The 13,170-nt window shown below is 41.0% G+C and overlaps 2 protein-coding genes across 6 annotated transcripts in view; one reads left to right on the top strand and one right to left on the bottom strand.

Moving 5' to 3' along the window:
- pds5a (PDS5 cohesin associated factor A) overlaps positions 1–3,326 on the top strand; it is a 31,989-nt gene extending 28,663 nt beyond the window's left edge. For all 3 annotated transcript variants that reach the window (XM_047364612.1, XM_047364610.1, XM_047364611.1), the window contains exons 30-33: positions 14–162; positions 259–328; positions 410–669; positions 2,960–3,326. In XM_047364612.1, coding sequence (XP_047220568.1) covers positions 14–162; positions 259–328; positions 410–669; positions 2,960–2,963 — 483 coding nt within the window. In that variant the 3' untranslated portion in view covers positions 2,964–3,326. The remainder of the gene's footprint in view (positions 1–13; positions 163–258; positions 329–409; positions 670–2,959) is intronic.
- ube2kb (ubiquitin-conjugating enzyme E2Kb (UBC1 homolog, yeast)) lies at positions 3,256–13,080 on the bottom strand. 3 transcript variants are annotated; one of them, XM_047364614.1, is made up of 8 exons: positions 12,696–13,079; positions 11,786–11,879; positions 11,641–11,699; positions 8,303–8,385; positions 8,110–8,209; positions 7,829–7,957; positions 3,549–3,609; positions 3,256–3,389 (listed from the first exon to the last, which is right to left on the bottom strand). In XM_047364614.1, exons 1-8 carry the CDS (start codon positions 12,756–12,758, stop codon positions 3,298–3,300), a joined length of 681 nt encoding a protein of 226 aa, XP_047220570.1. In that variant the 5' UTR covers positions 12,759–13,079; the 3' UTR covers positions 3,256–3,297. The 3 variants fall into 3 exon arrangements, with proteins under 3 accessions (XP_047220570.1, XP_047220569.1, XP_047220571.1); XM_047364613.1 differs by having other exon boundaries at positions 3,256–3,609; positions 12,696–13,080; XM_047364615.1 differs by lacking the exons at positions 3,256–3,389; positions 3,549–3,609 and adding an exon at positions 3,892–6,874 and having other exon boundaries at positions 12,696–13,072.
- Between the last annotated feature and the right edge of the window lie 90 nt (positions 13,081–13,170).

Below are 13,170 nucleotides of genomic sequence, written 5' to 3'. Positions count from 1 at the left end.
TATTTTCATTTAGCCTAAACCAGCCCCAGTGTTGGCAACAGTCAACAAAACTCTGACGGTACCAGGACGGAGGATCGTTCAAAAGACCGCCACAGCCCCAGACACAGCCAGTAACACCAGCACCAACTCGTCTCCACTGGTCACAGCTAACAACAAAAACAGGTCGACACACACAGACAGATCTGCTAGCTCACGCTGTACAGCAAAGTAATGCAGTGTTTCATCTGCTTGGTTGTAATGGTTAAAATACAATTGCAGTACCACTGACACAGAGCGTCAAGCGCAGGAGAACAATGAGAACCCAGTCATCAAACAAGACGAGATGAAGGTAAACCTGCTCAGGAACCTCACATCTCTCTGCTTACAGCTCTGTTCTCTTTTATACCCGGCTCTTCTGAATGTTTTTCAGGACGAGCCCAGTCAGAAACTAACGCCCGATGCCGGGATAGAAGCATCGCCCATAAGAAGACGCGGTCGCCCTACCAAAGCTGCGGCGGCTGCCGCTGCAGCAGCGCTGAAGGAGGCAGGAGCGTTACCAGCCGGAGGTGGAGCAGGCAGAGGCCGGAAGAGAGCGTCCGACGCTCCCGCAGACTCTATCAATGTCAAAATGTCAAAACAGCAGCAGCAGCAGACCGACGAGGGGACAAAGAGACAGATTGACTTGCAGAGGTAAGGGTGGAACTCACCTTATTCAGGGACTAAAGGGAAATGCACACAGGCGGCGTCTCTTATTTTTCTGACAGCCCACACCAACAGCATGAGGTTCGCTGCTGATGCTCAAAGCAGCAATCCTTTTCCAACCTACGCTCTTGAATACAACATAAAGAAAGTAGTTCCTCCGTGGTTTTATTGTAGCGCCGTTTATGGTGGGAAAAAGGTTCAAAATGGATGAGGAAAGATTTGTTTTCAAGTTTGAAATGTATCCAGAGAGACATGACCCACGATGTTGTCATTATAAGGACAATGGCAAAAAAGAAAAGGTTCTCGTAAAACTGGCTATTCTGCTGAGAAATCTAGTTTAGGTAAATACATAGAGGGAATGCTAAGCTAATGGATTTACATTGGTACAGTTCATTTTAGTGCAGAAAGCTGTTTTCCAAGGTAGACTATGCCACCTGGTGGCATTAATACATAACTGCATTTGGCTGAAACTCTCAGAAAATGGTTGTTTCAGTCCACTCTACGTCCAATGTGTCTGAAAGGCATCAAAAGCCCTGGCGCTACCCGGCACGCCACTTGTTTGCTGCCCTTTTGACCTTGGTTTTGTAAAACGGAGAAAGCTGACTGAAAAAACATCGGACCTAGCTATTGACCCATCCAACACAGTTTGGGTCACAGATGTGTGAAGCCACTTCCAGCTTCATTCATGGAGTTAAAGATTTGTTTTCAGAACTGTTGCTGCTGTCTCTTTTTTGTGCAAACAACTAATATTAACAGACCTGTATAGATGAGCTAACCCTTTGGTGCTGAGGTTAAAATGTAGCTGTCCATTTGTTTCAGCTGTACAAACTTTACTCAATTTAGATTTTTTCCACATTTAGAAATAATTTCATTTACCTTACTTTCCAAAATATTTGAATGTTGTGTCCTTGAGGACAGTAAAAAACAGTTTTCACCAGACTATAAATCATACAGCCTGAACTGTTTCACGTTCCATCAGGTTACAGCCACAAGCTTCTGAGTATTTGGGATTTTATTTGATAGACATGGTTATTCTCCCACCATTTCTACTGTGATGATCCAGTGCAACCATTTTGCCTTCAGAAGTCACATAATTACTAATCGTGTGTAATTTCATCAAAGCACAAATCCAGCTGTTCTGTGAGGGTCTCAGAGGTTTGCTAGAGAACATTAGTGAACAAACAGCATCATGGTGGCTGCTCAACGTGACACAGCCAAGACGTCCACGACTCTGGAGGAGCTGCAAGATCCACACCTCAGGTTGAAGAATATGTTGACAGAGCAACTATGAGTCATGCACTCCACAAATCTGGCCTTTATGGAACGGTGGCAAGAAGAAAGCCATAAGAAGTCATGTTCTGTACTTAAGCTATGTTGAGCAGTGTTTTTTTCAATCCTGGTCCTCAGGGCCCATTGTCCTTCATGTTTAAGGTTTTTCCCTGCTGCAACACGCCTCACTTAAATAAATAAGACGATAAACAGGCTTGTGTAGCACTGGAAGCCTGCTGAGGAGGTAACGCATTCCTTCGAATCAGATGTGCTGGAGCAGACACACATCTAAAACATGGAGGACTATGAGCCTTTAGGGTTGAGAACCATTGATGTAGATGACAGCGAATACGTGGAAAAAGGTGCTCTGGTCAAATGAGATCAAAATGCAACTTTTCGACCTGTATGTATCACTGAACATCACCCTGGTCATGGGTGCCTGAATAACGGCAGGGCAGCTGCTACCCACATTTTTAAAAATGAGGGTTTCAAACTTGTCCATTTGTGGAGGAGTGATCCAATTTCTTTGGGTCAAAAATTGCTAATTTTTCTACTTTTTTGTTTTCTGCAGATGTGGACAGCTAGTAGACGTACTACAAAATACTAGAGCTTTAAATGCACGCCACACTTTTCAGATATTTATTTGTAAAAGCTGCAGAAAACCATCCCATCCTTCCACTTCACAATAACGCACTTTGTGCTAGTTTATCACACAAAATCTCATTACATTTACCTTTGTGGTGGCACCATGAAGTCCTTTAGTCCCCTCCATAACCTGATGAAGCACAATATTTATTGCATTTTTTTTGGAAAGACTAAAGTCAGGGGAATGAGATAAAATATAAATGTAATTCGAATCAGATGATTGTTACTCGGTTATTACTGCTGGTGGAAATCAGCTCAAATGGCTCAAGATACCATTTTAATTGCTTTGAAGGCACCTGACAAAGCTGTGACGAATATAAGAGATGATGTTCTGAGAGTGACGCTGAGCTGTGCTGTTTTTCAGGTAAAGAGGCGACGTGCGAAGATAAAATTCAGACTGCAGAGAACAGGCCTGAATCTTCTCAACTCAAGTCCCTTTGACTCTTAAAGCTTTCTTGGAGATATTATGGACCTTCTCTACATAAACAGAATATACATGCACACACACACTGTCATACTAGAAGGTTTAAAACACCCTGTAGTCATTGATTGAAGCTCTCTGTATGTAGATCTTACTCAGAAACATATTTTTCCTTTGTGTTTGTTGCTCTTTGCTTCTTTTTCGGAGCCATTTTTAAGAAGAAGAAAAAAAACGGGATGGACATTTTACAAACATTTTAATCTGGTAATGATTCTTGCTTATTAAATTCCCTGGGAAAACAAAAAAATTACATCTTCTGCTGTCTGAGTGTTGATGTCTTCCTCCTTTGCGTCTGGGCTGCAGGGTTTCATTCCTGCTCACCAGTTGAGTTTGTAAATACACACAAAAGTAAAAACTCTGTAAATGTAACTTTGCAGGAAATTAAGGTGACACTGAATGCTTTGGAAAGATTTTATAAACCAACTGGCAGAAGAAAAGCAGATGAATAAGTTCTGGTTGTTTCTTAACTTGCCTTCCTGTGTGGCGGGTTCTGCTTGCTGCCACAAACCTTCAAGTCCATCAGGGATTTTGGTCTTTAGAAGAAAAATGCATAAATCAATATTGGACACATCTGGAGTTTTTTGTTTAGTGTTTTTCCAAGAAAATCTTTCGTTGGGCACATCCAACATTCAAGCATCAAGTGGAAAATTTTTATGTTGAAAACTTATTTTGGATGTAGTTAAATAATGCTTTTCATCGTATTCAACCTTTTTTATATAAAAAAAAAATAATAAATGTTTTTAGATGTTTGGGTGCTGCAGATTTGTCTCGGATCGCGGTTTTCCAGGTTCTATTTCAGAAACACAGACAAAACATTTTCTTTTTCTTCCCCACTTTTTTAATCAAAGAAAACATGACACTGTCACAATAAATAACCATGCTTTTTATACTGCTGATGCTTGCTTCCGATTTAAAAAAATAAAATAAGTCTATTTAAATGGAGAAACTGAGATGCAACAGCCCCATCTTATTTCCTTTTATCACTTTGTCATCTTGCAGCTTTGTACATAGTGAGAACAGGAGCAAGACGGAGTGGAGGAGGCCTCTCGTCTCTGCCCCTTTCTTACAAAATCTAAATCCAGCAGACTCTGGTGCACTTAAGTGACTACATCATGGCTCCTAACGGGGGGGGGGGGGAGCCCAGCTATTTACAGATGAAGCAGACTACCTTCTACCTGCCTCTGAACATGTCTCACCATCAGCAGCAGAGAGTTTTACACAATAACTCGAATATTAATACGATGCTCTGCAAACGTTCATATCCCTTTTTCAGATTTTGACATTTCAACTACAACCTTTAATGCAATCACTCGTAAAATGGAAGGGAAACAATACTTGTGTAGACAAAAATCTTTATATCATATGCTTCTGTTCAACCATGCCCACAGTCCCCCCATCAAAAAGCAGCCTGGAGGACCACTCTGGAGGAGCTATAGAAGTCCATAGCTCAGGTGGAACAATCTATTCATAAGACAACTATTAACTCCTGTCTAGGAATCTGACCATTACAGAAAGGTGGCAGAAGAAGGCCCTGTACAGTCCCAGGAACCCTGCCAAAAGCCACACAGGACACAGCAGCTGCTGTATGTGGAAGAAGCTGCTTTTTGGCATCTGTGCAAAACACTGGAGGAAAAGCAACACTGCAGATCACCCTGAACACACCCTCTCCACGGTAAAACAAGGGGGTGGCAGCATCATGTTGTGGGGATGCTTCAGCAGGGACAGGGTAGTTGTTTTGACATGATGGGAAGACGGATGGGATCTAAAATGCAGGACAGTCCAGGAAGAAAACCTGTTAAGATCCTGCAAAAGACTTACCTAAATATACAGCTATAGCTGCAATGGAATGGTCATCTTCCATTGGCCTAGTCAAAGTCCAAACCTAAATCCAATTAGGATCTTTAGGAAGACTGTAAAAATCATGTTCAGACAATCTCCATCCAATCTGACCTTGAGCTGATCTGCTAAACTGCTAAGGGACCAAGTTCAGTACTTGAGAGCCACTATCCTGCAACTTTCAGATGCCTCCTGTCTCCAGCAGACCATAATCAAATGAACGGAGCATTACTGGTCCTCTGCAGAGCTTCTGATGAGGGGATTCAGCCATTTGCTTCCAATGTTGAAGCAGGGATACATGCAGGAGTTGCAGGATAGTAGCTCTCCAGGACTGGACTTAGCAGCCCTGTGCAAGAGAAATACCCATGAAGATTTGCAACTGTTATCATGGTAACAATCCCAAGGTCAGGAATCGAACCTTGACAGCTGCGGGGAGGACTAATAGCCTCCATACATATGGGTCACACACTACACCACGCAACAACCCCAAACTTTGATTTTTAATGGTCTGTTTAAAACAACATATCATTTTTCTTCCACTTCAAAGCCATGCTCTACTCTGTTGATTAGTCTTACGTATTTACAGAAAACACAAAGTTTGTGGCTTTAAATGTCAAATGACATTTCCGATATTTTTTTGCAAGGCAGTGTACCTATAGTCGAAAGTAAGGTTGAGTGGTATTATATGGGTGCAGGAATACATTGCACAGTTACATCAAATCTAACTTTGGAGCATTTGTTTTAATCTGGTTGCCAGCGACTGCTTTGCGATAGGCAAACACAGCAGCATTGCAAATCTAAACCAACCTTGACCTTCACACCACCTAACGGTTGCTCACCTGTACTGGGAAATGTTCTTAGAGCAGAAACAAAGCTCCAAATTGGCTTTGCTTGGTGGTTTTTAAAGGGGATGTTTAAATGAACACACTCCCACTACACAATTTGGCCAACTGTAATAAAGGCAAAAGAACATGCAAGGATAAAAGACACTAGAAAACGTTTGATTGTGGTACAGCAGAGGAGCTGGCATGTCAAGACTTGCACGGATCAGGATTTTGGAGGGAACGACCCGTGCAAACCAAGAGAGGGCAAAAAGGACATTCTGTGGGACTTCTCGTGGATCATAAATGCATAAAAAGTCACACTGTATAGTAGGCATAGTTCATATTTAAAATAACTAGATTTACAATGCTGTCCATGTAAGAAAAAAAAAAAAAGAATATCCCCAATATAGATTTAAATTTACACACATTATTTACAGCTAACTCTTGTTTGGCTCTGTGCGTGTTTGCAAATGGTGGAGGGTGTGGATGGGCAGGACCTTTCATTGATGAATGTACAAAATGCAACGTCCAAAACGTCTGCAGTGGACCAGAACATTTAGGATCAAACGGTTCTAGAACAAGCCCAGCACGCCACCAATGCTCAGCACTATCCAAGTCAAGTGTGTTTAAATCCAGCTATTACGGCCCTGGACGTCTGTAGGAGGGAATATGATGCACAGTCCCAACTCGCTACTGGGGAAATAAACATGTGGCAGGGAGAGAACGGCGTGCGTGTCTCCCCTTATGTTTTACCCAGCAGAAATCCAGACACTGGCAGCCGTTTGGGCAAAATACAAAAACAAAATGAGGGACTGAGTTTGTTGGGGCTCATAAACGAGGGCACACTGATGGACAGGCAACAGTTTGGTGAACATATTGGCAACTGTGGTGCTACTGGTGTTTGTAGCAAACGTTTAATAAAAGAAGGTTCAGACTGCTATGCTGAATGTGACAGGGTTGTGTCGCTTAGCACAAGGCAACGGTAGCATGTTGCCTGGAGAAGCAGAGGCGCTCTGATGACAGGACGGTTTTTTTTCTTGGGATCCTCACAACTGGTTGGGTCTCAGTTGCTGAGGAGAAGTTCGGTCGCCGTTTCCACATCCCAGGATTTCGAAGACAAGGCCGCTATTACTGCATTCTGAACACGAGAGGGAGGGGGAAATGGTTGAAAAATGTGAAGGATGTATGTTCATGGATTTGAAATAGAAAGTCAAAATAAATGCAAAGTGATCCAGATATAAAAGTAACATGAATTGCTATAAAACATTGATTTAAACTGTTTTTAATGAGGAAAAGTTTCTTGCTCCCAGTTTAAGAATTAGTTGAGTAATTTCAGCAATCAGCAATTTCAGTAATCTTTTAGGACAGGAAAGAAACAACTGGTTGGCATGCAGACTGAGTCTGATGGTCATTATGGAGACTATGGGAACCCAAGATGCCACACTGTGTTCCAGCTCTCTTAATGGTGAGCTTTACAGTTGTTTTACCTTCATTACCATCCTGTGTACTGTCAATGGTGGAAAGAGGTGTTTTAAACCTCTAAATTATGACTGCCTGAACATATGGGCAAATTTAGCTAATCAGCTTTTTACTTTTCCTGACCTGTGAAAATCAGCACACATCTGGTATGTTCTCTTGTCTTTCCCAGTTTGAAGACCACCTAAGAGAAATGGGCTTTTGTGCCAGGTCAGATTTACATACTAGGAAAGCCACAAGTTGTGGATTACTAAGTAAAAACTCTGATCAAATTCAAAAAAGCAAAAATGTTTAGGTTACATTTATATCAGTAAGGATGTCAAAAAAAAAAACACTAAATGTAAATGTATGTAAATCACAGTAAAAGGCTTTGATTAGAAGGCTTTTTACAAAATGTTACCAGGGGTGCAAATAGGAGTTTAGGGTATACAGGATGTATAGTATATGCATCTAAAAAGAAAAAAATATATATCCTATTTGATTGTTAAAAGTATAAATACATTCCCTCCTGTACCTGTTAATTTACTTCTGCTTTCCTACCAATCTTCTGCATCACACGATCATTTTTTTTTTACAGTTTTAAACGCAGTAAAACAGAAACAGAGTTGTCTCTAACCTTATCGAAGCCCATGGCACAGAGTTTGTCTATTTTTCGCGAGTAGTCGGGACTGGAGACCGGAGCGCCTGCGTAGACGTGTGACCACAGCCTTGCTGTCTGTTTGAACATCTCTGGATTCTGCTTGTACTGAGGATGGAAAACAGAAACAGTGACTTTCCAACCAACTGAAAAACATTCATCTTTTTCATTTTTCAAGAAGTCGGTTATTTCCTGAGCAGATAAAGCTGAAGTACACGGCAGCATGACTGTTGACGGAAGAAGTAGAACGTTCATCTCACCTGGTTTGCAACTACTGCATCCTGTGGATCATCTGGTTCTGCTGCAGCTAGAAGAGCCTGTAGAGACAACAGCACTGTCCGCAGGGTCATAGCAGCTGCCCTGGGTGAGAAAGATTGAACACTGGAGTAGAGAGGTGGGCAGACTTGACCTCTGAACACTACAGATCACAGGGTATAGGCTCTAGCCACTCACCACTGGTCCTTCAAAATGTCCAGACATATTGCTCCTGTCACTGAGCTGATGTTAGGATGCCAGATCTTTGTGATGAAGCGCACCTGCAGAAAGGCAGGTAGGAGAGGTTCGTCAGGTCAAGGAAGAGAGCTGATTCATTACGTCTAAAGTTAGTCAGTCAGTGAATCTAATTTCATTCCTATAGGTATTCTTTAACACATTATTGTTTTTATTAATATAGCTTCATTAACAGCTGTGTCAAAAATATGATACACACTTTGTCTTCATCAGGTTTTTCCTGTCAAGCCAAGGAACACGGAAGCTCAGTTAAATGCATAGAGAAAGAAAACTACAAAGTCCACGACTCACTGTGTATCAACACATGGCATTGGACATCTACTGCCATTGGAATGATTTTATTCGGCCCCAGATCACAGTACAAAAGTCATGCAAAGCAGACTTTTAGGGGTGAGATTTTAGCAAATTAAAATCTTTTTAAAATCCAAAATATCAGGTAAAACACAAATAATCGTCAGCCTCATACCATAAAGTCATGTTTTGGCATACTGTTACAATATCAATAACAAAATATAACGTGCTTGCAGAAAAATTGGTTTTTCCTTGTTTTCCAGAAAACGTATCTGGTTCTTTTTTCTGTTATTTTACTATGAAAGTAAAATAACAGAAATGTGCCTAAGAGTGACATATTTCATTGTTGTTGTTGAGAACAGACAAGAAAACAAAAACAAACTGTCTTTTTTTTAGGCACACATCTGAGGCCTTTTTATGTTTCAGCTCTACAATGATTTACAGAGGCCTTTTCTTCAAAAATCCGACTGTGTTGTTTTAAAATATTCCATGTTTAGTTTATTTTTGAGCTGAAAAACAAAAATCACAATAAAATTCTTTTTAAAGAAGCATTTTCACGACCCAGGACCTAATAGTTTAACGTGACGATTTTGGTCTGCATCTTCACGTTTCTTTCTACTACAAGATAAATAAACTGCACTTACTGTAGATACCTGGAGCTAAACTACTTTAATGGTTGTTGTCAGCAGAGAAGGTTCTTTTATTATAGTTTTATGTTTCATGTTTAGGTCATAAGATTTTAGATCATGAAGGGTTAGAAAAGGTCGTCTGCGGGACACGGTCTATCCAGTGCTGTTTCTCATCTGTTTTATTTGCTTCCTTTTTTTCCTTTAGATCCATTAACTAAATGGAAAGATTACCCAGTACATCAGTGTTGTTTTTTTTACCTTTAAATAAAAGTTTCTAAGTTAGAATAAACAGCCTGAGACCAAGTCCCATATTAGTATTTGGTTGAAATGCCCTACCGTATTTAGTTATTCAAGAGCCATTTCTTTATGTTGGGAAACTGATTAAATTGGTGTTTGTAATTTTAATTTTAAAATAATATCATCCATCATCTCATTTTAAAGCATTGATTAAAGAGAAATGATTAACCCTTTTTTCTCCCTTAACATAATTACATCCATGTTGCAACAAAAGCAGCACAATTACATAAAAAAGGTGTCAGTTGAAACAACTTGTACAAGTCCTTCTCAAAATATTAGCATATTGTGATAAAGTTCATTATTTTCCATAATGTCATGATGAAAATTTAACATTCATATATTTTAGATTTATTGCACACTAACTGAAATATTTCAGGTCTTTTATTGTCTTAATACGGATGATTTTGGCATACAGCTCATGAAAACCCAAAATTCCTATCTCACAAAATTAGCATATCATTAAAAGGGTTTCTAAACGATCTATGAACCTAATCATCTGAATCAACGAGTAGAAACATCCAGAGCCACCGTGCACAGGCGTGTGCAGGAAATGGGCTACAGGTGCCGCATTCCCCAGGTCAAGCCACTTTTGAACCAGAAACAGAAGCAGAAGCGCCTGACCTGGGCTACAGAGAAGCAGCACTGGACTGTTGCTCAGTGGTCCAAAGTACTTTTTCGGATGAAAGCAAATTCTGCATGTCATTCGGAAATCAAGGTGCCAGAGTCTGGAGGAAGACTGGGGAGAAGGAAATGCCAAAATGCCAGAAGTCCAGTGTCAAGTACCCACAGTCAGTGATGGTCTGGGGTGCCGTGTCAGCTGCTGGTGTTGGTCCACTGTGTTTTATCAAGGGCAGGGTCAATGCAGCTAGCTATCAGGAGATTTTGGAGCACTTCATGCTTCCATCTGCTGAAAAGCTTTATGGAGATAAAGATTTCATTTTTCAGCACGACCTGGCACCTGCTCACAGTGCCAAAACCACTGGTAAATGGTTTACTGACCATGGTATCACTGTGCTCAATTAACCTGCCAACTCTCCTGACCTGAACCCCATAGAGAATCTGTGGGATATTGTGAAGAGAACGTTGAGAGACTCAAAACCCAACACTCTGGATGAACTAAAGGCCGCTATCGAAGCATCCTGGGCCTCCATAAGACCTCAGCAGTGCCACAGGCTGATTGCCTCCATGCCACGCCGCATTGAAGCAGTCATTTCTGCCAAAGGATCCCGACCAAGTTTTGAGTGCATAACTGTACATGATTATTTGAAGGTTGACGTTTTTTGTATTAAAAACACTTTTCTTTTATTGGTTGGATGAAATATGCTAATTTTGTGAGATAGGAATTTTGGGTTTTCATGAGCTGTATGCCAAAATCATCCGTATTAAGACAATAAAAGACCTGAAATATTTCAGTTAGTGTGCAATGAATCTAAAATATATGAATGTTAAATTTTCATCATGACATTATGGAAAATAATGAACTTTATCACAATATGCTAATATTTTGAGAAGGACCTGTAGAGGTACAGGTTGGTCATATAATCCCAAAAGTCTGCACTGGTTTACATTTTAACATTCTGATCAGAGAAATAATTGGTCCCTAACTTTCTCTTTCACTTTTCCTTTTTGCAGTCCTGCAGTACAAACATATAAAAATCATCTGTAATATTTTCATTTATCTAATATTTCTTACTATGTACGTAACTGGACACATGACAAGTCGTGATCAGGGGGTCAAACTTTGAGATACTCATACTAGTACCTCTCATTAGTCCAAACCTTGTTAGAACAGCTATGAAAGGTAATGCCATGCTTGCTGGTGAAATCAATCAATTAAAAAGTGTGGGAACTAAAATTAAGCCCTGTTGAACACCATAGCCACCTTAAAGAATCACCTGTATTTATGAAACCTACCTTTCTCTTAGATAACAACTGAATTACTAACAGACAGTAGTTTAGTTTTTCCCATGTGATATTAAAAACAACTCAGCAAGCAGGATAGACGTGAAGAACTTAAAGCATGTCTTTATTCTTCTAGAGAAGACCAAACATTCAGGTACCTACCTTTGGGGGGTTAAACGGGTAGGTTTCTGGGATTTTTATTTCAAGCTGATATCTGCCACCTTATAAAAACAGAAACCAAATTGTCAAGCAGGATATATTTAACTGAGTGTGCTTTCTTTAGAAGACAAAATGTTCAGGTGTGTACCTTCATATGGTGTATCTGGTGGTCCTGCTATTTCTCCTCTCAGCTCTGTGAAGTTCTCATCTACCAGATCAACTTTGATCTGGTTTTTACTAGTCTAGAGATTGGGACAGAAAACAACGTGTTGGTAGAAATAACTGATACTGGCCCTTTTTTGATGCGTATTTATCAAGCATTGTCACAAAAATAAAGTTTAGCAAGTGAGACCTCTGACAGGCCAGACTGGGGCGTTTTTAAGAGAAGTTAAAAGTCCCCACACATCTAAATGACGCCTTTAGATGTTTGTTAGCAAAAGGAGCAAAGCGACTTAAAGTTAACCAAAAAAAACAACAAACAGGACTCCGCTTTTCTCCGCTGAAAGGCAGAGAAATAAATGTCTCCTCATAAACCTCCCACGGTGACCACAACCAGATAATTACAAGTTTGTTAAACGGCTGAACGTTAAAGGGACATGAGATGCTAACGCTAGCTGTAGATGGGGTATCAAAAATAACGCTTCCCTTAACTAGCTAAAAGCAGCTAAACTGAGCTAACACTGGTTCATTTATTGAGTCGTGATACTTCATGAGACACTGGCTACAGTTTGTTAGTAACAGCTCTAAGCTTGGTAATTACTCAGGTGTTTACGGGACATTGCTGATAACAGGAGGCCTGACAATGCTTTAAATCCCCGGTGTTTCCTGAACACACCCACCTGACATAACAGGGGCACTCCTGGCATTTCTGAAGCTAACGCTAGCTAAGGTTCTGATGGTCGGGGCCTGACCTTATGCAACACAGAACCAACACCTCGACAGGTAGTTCCTGTCCTCTACCAGCACCTTGCAGTCACTGCACATGTTAACAGAGTCGAAAGAAAAGGACCACGAAATTAGCGGCAAGTTAGTAAAAGCAGTCGGCGATGTAAACAAACCTCCTCGCTTTTGAGAACTTCCTTGAACTCTCTCTTGATCCTCTGGACGGCGATGTTAGCCATGGCTGCGTCTGTCTGCTCAGCCGCCGCTGCCTCAGAGCTGCACCCGGGGCTTCTCCCGGTGTTATCGGTGTGGGGGTCGCCTGCCTTCTGCTATTCACACTTATCATTCACCTTTCACTTCTACCAGCTAGCACTTTCACTGCAGCTCAGAGAGCTCAGCGTTGCCGTCGCCTGCCTGCCAGCCAGCGCAGAGTCAGCGTGAGTCAGTCATTGAGTCCAGAACATGCTCACACAGAGCGGCTGCAGCATGGAGCACAAGCTGGAACTTTCATTAATGAGCCTCAGTGACACACAGACACCATGGGCTCTTTTCAAACTGGCCGTCAGGATGTTTCTCATCTGCTCTCCAGCAGGACTTTATATCTCAAGGATTTCCCTTTATGTATTTGCATAGTTGTTCTTTTTTTGTTTT

This window comes from Girardinichthys multiradiatus, chromosome 5 (assembly GCF_021462225.1).
Source record: "Girardinichthys multiradiatus isolate DD_20200921_A chromosome 5, DD_fGirMul_XY1, whole genome shotgun sequence".
In the NCBI taxonomy this organism is placed as follows: domain Eukaryota; kingdom Metazoa; phylum Chordata; class Actinopteri; order Cyprinodontiformes; family Goodeidae; genus Girardinichthys; species Girardinichthys multiradiatus.
Note: the sequence above shows the minus strand (reverse complement) of the source record. Positions and strands in the feature narration are given on the sequence as shown.

What these genes read in the sequence shown, in the direction of transcription:
- ube2kb (XM_047364613.1), bottom strand. Translation starts at nt 12,758, where the DNA reads ATGGCTAACATCGCCGTCCAGAGGATCAAGAGAGAGTTCAAGGAAGTT. An exon ending in AAGTTCTCAAAAGCGAGGAG is followed by an intron (nt 11,880 to 12,695) that starts GTTTGTTTACAT and finishes CCCAATCTCTAG; the next exon opens with ACTAGTAAAAACCAGATCAA. An exon ending in ATGCAGTAGTTGCAAACCAG is followed by an intron (nt 7,958 to 8,109) that starts GTGAGATGAACG and finishes TTCCATCCTCAG; the next exon opens with TACAAGCAGAATCCAGAGAT.